The sequence below is a fragment of the Oncorhynchus mykiss genome, chromosome 18 (genome assembly GCF_013265735.2).
Source record: "Oncorhynchus mykiss isolate Arlee chromosome 18, USDA_OmykA_1.1, whole genome shotgun sequence".
In the NCBI taxonomy this organism is placed as follows: domain Eukaryota; kingdom Metazoa; phylum Chordata; class Actinopteri; order Salmoniformes; family Salmonidae; genus Oncorhynchus; species Oncorhynchus mykiss.
Window position 1 is genome coordinate 6,108,899 of NC_048582.1, and position 7,142 is coordinate 6,116,040.

Consider the following 7,142-nt stretch of genomic DNA (forward strand, 5'->3'; position numbering starts at 1 on the left):
AAACCCTCACGTCTTCAACATGATCCGGAACCCTCACGTCTGCAACATGATCCGGAACCCTCACGTCTGCAATATGATCCGGAACCCTCACGTCTGCAACATGATCCAAAACCCTCACGTCTTCAACATGATCCGGAACCCTCACGTCTGCAACATGATCCGGAACCCTCACGTCTACAACATGATCCGGAACCCTCACGTCTTCAACATGATCCGGAACCCTCACGTCTGCAACATGATCCGGAACCCTCACGTCTGCAACATGATCCAAAACCCTCACGTCTTCAACATGATCCGGAACCCTCACGTCTGCAACATGATCCGGAACCCTCACGTCTACAACATAATCCAGAACCCTCACGTCTTCAACATGATCCGGAACCCTCACGTCTACAACATGATCCGGAACCCTCGCGTCTACAACATGATCCAAAACCCTCACGTCTACAACATGATCCAGAACCCTCACGTCTACAACATGATCCGGAACCCTCACGTCTACAACATGATCCGGAACCCTCACGTCTTCAACATGATCCAAAACCCTCACGTCTACAACATGATCCGGAACCCTCACGTCTGCAACATGATCCAGAACCCTCACGTCTACAACATGATCCAAAACCCTCACGTCTACAACATGATCCGGAACCCTCACGTCTGCAACATGATCCGGAACCCTCACGTCTACAACATGATCCAGAACCCTCACGTCTACAACATGATCCAAAACCCTCACGTCTACAACATGATCCGGAACCCTCACGTCTACAACATGATCCAGAACCCTCACGTCTACAACATGATCCAAAACCCTCACGTCTACAACACGATCCGGAACCCTCACGTCTACAACATGATCCAGAACCCTCACGTCTACAACATGATCCGGAACCCTCACGTCTGCAACATGATCCAGAACCCTCACGTCTACAACATGATCCGGAACCCTCACGTCTGCAACATGATCCAGAACCCTCACGTCTACAACATGATCCAGAACCCTCACGTCTGCAACATGATCCAGAACCCTCACGTCTACAATATGATCCAGAACCCTCACGTCTGCAACATGATCCAGAACCCTCACGTCTTCAACATGATCCGGAACCCTCACGTCTGCAACATGATCCAGAACCCTCGCGTCTACAATATGATCCAGAACCCTCACGTCTACAACATGATCCAGAACCCTCACGTCTACAACATGATCCAGAACCCTCACGTCTTCAACATGATCCAGAACCCTCACGTCTACAACATGATCCAGAACCCTCACGTCTACAACATGATCCGGAACCCTCACGTCTACAACATGATCCAGAACCCTCACGTCTTCAACATGATCCAGAACCCTCACGTCTACAACATGATCCAGAACCCTCACGTCTACAACATGATCCAGAACCCTCGCGTCTACAACATGATCCGGAACCCTCACGTCTTCAACATGATCCGGAACCCTCGCGTCTACAACATGATCCGGAACCCTCGTCTTCAACATGATCCAGAACCCTCACGTCTACAACATGATCCGGAACCCTCGTCTTCAACATGATCCAGAACCCTCACGTCTACAACATGATCCAGAACCCTCACGTCTACAACATGATCCAGAACCCTCGCGTCTTCAACATGATCCAGAACCCTCACGTCTACAACATGATCCAGAACCCTCACGTCTACAACATGATCCAGAACCCTCGCATCTACAACATGATCCGGAACCCTCACGTCTACAACATGATCCAGAACCCTCGCGTCTACAACATGATCCAGAACCCTCACGTCTACAACATGATCCGGAACCCTCACGTCTACAACATGATCCGGAACCCTCACGTCTACATGATCCAGAACCCTCGCGTCTACAACATGATCCAGAACCCTCGCGTCTACAACATGATCCAGAACCCTCACGTCTACAACATGATCCGGAACCCTCACGTCTACAACATGATCCGGAACCCTCACGTCTACATGATCCAGAACCCTCGCGTCTACAACATGATCCGGAACCCTCGCGTCTTCAACATGATCCAGAACCCTCACGTCTACAACATGATCCAGAACCCTCGCGTCTTCAACATGATCCGGAACCCTCACGTCTACAACATGATCCGGAACCCTCGCGTCCACAGCTGAGAAGCATCGTCATCTGTCCGTACGACCAGAATAAGTTCTAGCAGTTCAGTTCCAAGCACGAGAGGAGTTCTAGAATGTTTCCCGTGATGATGTAACGACAGTGCAGATGTAAAACTGTCAGGTCCCTCCCTCCTCCTTCACATGTACCATTACCAACCCCCTGTATTACCAACCCTCTAGTCTGGCACACAGCCTACTACAGACTATTAATACCTGCTCAGTGTTCCAAATGGCACACCCTATACAGGGCACTATTCAGACTCATTTACACCTGCTGGCTACCACAACGGACACAGAGGTCGAGGGGTTAAATATGTGTCTATCGACATGCTGTTAAAGGTCAGGTTATTAGTGTGTGGCTAAGGAGTGCCTGACCAGAGGGCGTGCCTCAATAGTCTAGACGGGCTTCCTTTCTCTCCTCAGGGGATCAATTCATCCAAATCAGCACTTGTTTTCAGACAGAATGAATGTCAGATGAACTAAGAGTACATTCTAAATGACACCCTATTCCCTATATAGTGCACTACTTTTGACCAGGACTATTTTTGAGCAGCCCTATAGGCCCTGGTTAAAAGTAGTGCACTATCCCCTATAGGCCCTGGTTAAAAGTAGTGCACTATCCCCTATAGGCCATGGTTAAAGGGAGTGCACTATCCCCTATAGGCCCTGGTTAAAGGGAGTGCACTATCCCCTATAGGCCCTGGTTACAGGTAGTGTACTACATTAGGAATAGGGTGCCACTTAAGACGCACCCTGTCTATCTAAGATGAGGTCATCAGCTTCCAGAGCAGGGAGCCTGACGAGGCCTGATGCTGGCTCTGGTTTCATGAATTACTGGAATTGATTTGGCCAAGTGCATCTGCATCTCTCTGTTCAGTGCGCTTTCTGCTTATGCAGTGGTCTCTGCTCAGTTCGGCAGCTGTGCGACTGAGAGGGAGAAGCCTGTGTGCTTCGCGATTTACCGGATATTTTTTTTTCTGCAGTTTTAATTGAAGATCACTCCGCGACCCTACAGCAGCGCTGTAGTTCGGCAGCAGATGATGCGCCGTCAGCCAATGACTTGGTATTCTCACTCGCCCAGCTGTCATCAAATGTAGTCAAGCTAGCCATAAATTCTGACAGCTCAATCGTCATTAAACTGAAATACAGCGATGAGTTTCTCTCTCTTTCATACAAACTTATAACAAGGAGCACCCACAATGTCTTTTGTGTGTGGAAGTGCTTAGTAATGAGTCTCGCATAAGGAACAAATTAATTAAACGACATGTCCTGAGCAAACATCCACAGCATGATGGTAAACCCAGGGAGTTGTTTCAGAGCAGGGCTGAATGCTTCGGGAAACATCGCTTCGACAGTGGAAAAGTAAGTCAGCTAGCAAGGCATTGTTGTCATTTTATAACAGGTAAGCAGAAATAAGGGAGTGCTAAATAACTCTCATAGTAGTAGATGTGAGTTTCTCTTTCAAACAATCCCCTGGCCTTGTACACAGCTAATAGCTAACCATCGTCAAAGCAAGTTAGCTAGCTACTGATAGTGCAACCCTAAGTAACAGTAAAGATGAAGACAAGTCATCATTTTTATTCTTTACTGGAATAAACTGATTGAAGCAAGACGCTGTTTGAGGCAAACCCACACACAGTTCTGGTTTGCTCATCTACAGCAGGAAGCGGTCTTGTTTGGCACCACATACTGATGTGAGTCAGGGTTTCCAACTCTAGTGTACTTACAAAAAACAAGTACAGAAAAAGTTTCAAGGCTGAGAATGACCTCAGTGATACACTGTCTAAAAACAGAGCCCAGAATAGACATGTTGCTGTTAAAATACAATACATATTTTATATTCTGAACTGGAATAAACTGATTGATCACATCACACATATATAGAGCAGAAAAGGACTGTGTGTGTGTTTTCTGGTCTGTATCTGTGTGATGTGATCAATCAGTTTATTCCAGTTCAGAATATAACATGACTTGAATTTTAACAGCAACAGTTTCAACCTAGACTTTCTTTCAACAATAATTTCTACAGTAAGATGTACCGTAGGCCTGATCATTTCTACAGTAAGATGTACCGTAGGCCTGATCATTTCTACAGTAAGATGTACCGTAGACCTGATCCTTTTTACAGTAAGATGTACCGTAGGCCTGATCCTTTTTACAGTAAGATGCACTCTCAAAAAGCGTGTCTGTTCTGCATCTGTGTGATGTGATCAATCAGTTTGTTCCAGTTCAGAATTAAAAGTATTTATTGAATTTTAACAGCAACAGTTCCAACGTAGACAGATATTTTAATGGTGTTTGTCTATATTGCATTTGTTTTAGGCATAATGGCAATGAAATGTACCGATATTTATGTATAGTTGCATATTTTCCTAAGCTTGGGTCCCAGGAAAACAGAATTCAGGCCCTGCTGTGCCTCATGCACCAGTGTGATGATGACTCAGGGAGTTTTACTCCAGTAGTTGAACATGACCCTGCCTGCCTCACGTCCTCCCAAAAAAACACACACACACACACACACACACACACAGAGAGAGATAGCAAAACAGACAACACTGAAACAAAGAGCAACCACACTATAACACTATAATACTGTTTCCACAGCAGTAGAGAGAAGACGTGTGACTCAACACTGTAATCACAGGTTGACTACAACACACACATCACCAACCTGATTCCAGTTCTTATGTAGGCCTGGATCTGATCACTATTAAATACAAAATAAAGGCAAGGGACAATGTTTCAAATGTCAATTAACCTGTGACCTTTGACCTTTGACCTGGTCCGTGAATAGCAGCACAGCACACAAACTTTCCACAAAACAGTAGAAAGAAAATCCAAACCACAACTACATTAGGCCTATAGTTTATAGTCGGTTGACTTGACAGTGCTGTGACAACACATCTGTGTGTTCGTGTCACTCAGTATGAGCGGCCAGCTAATGGTCGGTCATAGAGGCTCCAGTGTTTCAACACACAAAAGCACCTCTACGGTCACGTGAAGCGTTCCCGGAACAATGGGTTGACAGAGAGACAGATGCGCTGTTGATTTTAGGAAAACAAACTGCCCGTTTGTCTGTTCCCATTTGATTCCCTTGACCTTCTACTGTCTGTCACACAACATGTCCTGGACATCATGACGAAATCAACATGTTGTGTACAAATACGACAGAGAGAGAAGAAAAAAAAAAAAACACGTTACACCGAAACGTCCATAGATAAAACGTATATCCAAAAACATAATAAAAGAATATGCTTTATGTCATAGGCCCCTATATAATTATTTATGTCTAACTTCCTTATGCCGAATTAACAAATCACCATACTACACGATAATATAACACTAGCGGGGATTATGACGTCGTTTCATTTCCCCTTCCGTCTCAGTAACGGTCCTCGATCGACCACCACTATAATAAAACACTTACCAAGAATCGCAAAGCAGGCGATCCCGACAAGGAATGGACATGTTCGAGTCATGTTTCAAGTCCAGAGTTCAGTTTAATGGATAGCACACACCGCTTGTCCAAAGCAGCTGTGAAGGCAGTGCAACAACAACCCCGAAAAGTAAAAATCGACCTTCCTTTTCCTGTTATTCTGTCCCCTTTTATATGGCGGTTATTTAATATTTTTTCATATTCTTGGTCCTGTTTTCGGAGCAGGTTGCAGAAGTCAGACAGTATCGCTCCCTTTCATGTCCTTAATACCAGGAGGGAACGTCCAGTCACGTGAACCAAGCTTTAGAACCACCCAGCACCGTCACGTGAGGCAGCCAGCGACACCCTCTTATTCCAGCCCGATGGCGACCGACACCTCCCCTCCCTGACACAACTCAGTACTGTGCTACTAGTGGAAAACCCTGCTCAAATCAGAATCTACTGTAAAATACTGTATCATAGAATGTGTTATTTCGTTTTGGATATTTGAAAACGTCAGCTAAAAACAACAGCTATTTATAGGCCAAAGGGAGGCATTTAGCAACCCTACAGGAAAAAAAACATATGTACAAAGCAGATAAACAAGTACTAATGATCTAGTAGATGTGTTTTATGTTGCGTTAACTATGAATACTGCTGTCTTGGCTCACTTGGAAAATATGTCAATGTGACCTGTCTGGTTAAATAAAGGATGGTGGCCAATGTTTTACAACTTGTCTGTGATCTATGTGGAGAGAGAGATATAAAACCCAGTGTCTTATAGTAGAGAGGAAAGGCAGACAGCAGTAGTCAGAGTCTTATAGTAGAGAGGAAAGGCAGACAGCAGTAGTCAGGGTCTTATAGTAGAGAGGAAAGGCAGACAGCAGTAGTCAGTCTTATAGTAGAGAGGAAAGGCAGACAGCAGTAGTCAGAGTCTTATAGTAAAGAGGAAAGGCAGACAGCAGTAGTCAGTGTCTTATAGTAAAGAGGAAAGGCAGACAGCAGTAGTCAGTCTTATAGTAAAGAGGAAAGGCAGACAGCAGTAGTCAGAGTCTTATAGTAAAGAGGAAAGGCAGACAGCAGTAGTCAGTGTCTTATAGTAGAGAGGAAAGGCAGACAGCAGTAGTCAGAGTCTTATAGTAAAGAGGAAAGGCAGACAGCAGTAGTCAGAGTCTTATAGTAAAGAGGAAAGGCAGACAGCAGTAGTCAGTGTCTTATAGTAAAGAGGAAAGGCAGACAGCAGTAGTCAGTCTTATAGTAAAGAGGAAAGGCAGACAGCAGTAGTCAGTCTTATAGTAAAGAGGAAAGGCAGACAGCAGTAGTCAGTCTTATAGTAAAGAGGAAAGGCAGACAGCAGTAGTCAGTGTCTTATAGTAGAGAGGAAAGGCAGACAGCAGTAGTCAGTCTTATAGTAGAGAGGAAAGGCAGACAGCAGTAGTCAGAGTCTTATAGTAAAGAGGAAAGGCAGACAGCAGTAGTCAGTCTTATAGTAAAGAGGAAAGGCAGACAGCAGTAGTCAGAGTCTTATAGTAAAGAGGAAAGGCAGACAGCAGTAGTCAGTGTCTTATAGTAGAGAGGAAAG

The 7,142-nt window shown here is 45.0% G+C and overlaps 1 protein-coding gene across 1 annotated transcript in view; it reads right to left on the reverse strand.

The window, feature by feature from the left end:
- The window catches only part of LOC110513718 (lysosome-associated membrane glycoprotein 1), a 17,956-nt gene extending 12,022 nt beyond the window's left edge, over positions 1 to 5,934 (reverse strand). Inside the window, exon 1 of the mRNA XM_036951274.1 lies at positions 5,573 to 5,934. Within this exon, the coding sequence (XP_036807169.1) occupies positions 5,573 to 5,624 (52 nt within the window). The 5' untranslated portion in view covers positions 5,625 to 5,934. The remainder of the gene's footprint in view (positions 1 to 5,572) is intronic.
- Positions 5,935 to 7,142: the final 1,208 nt, after the last annotated feature.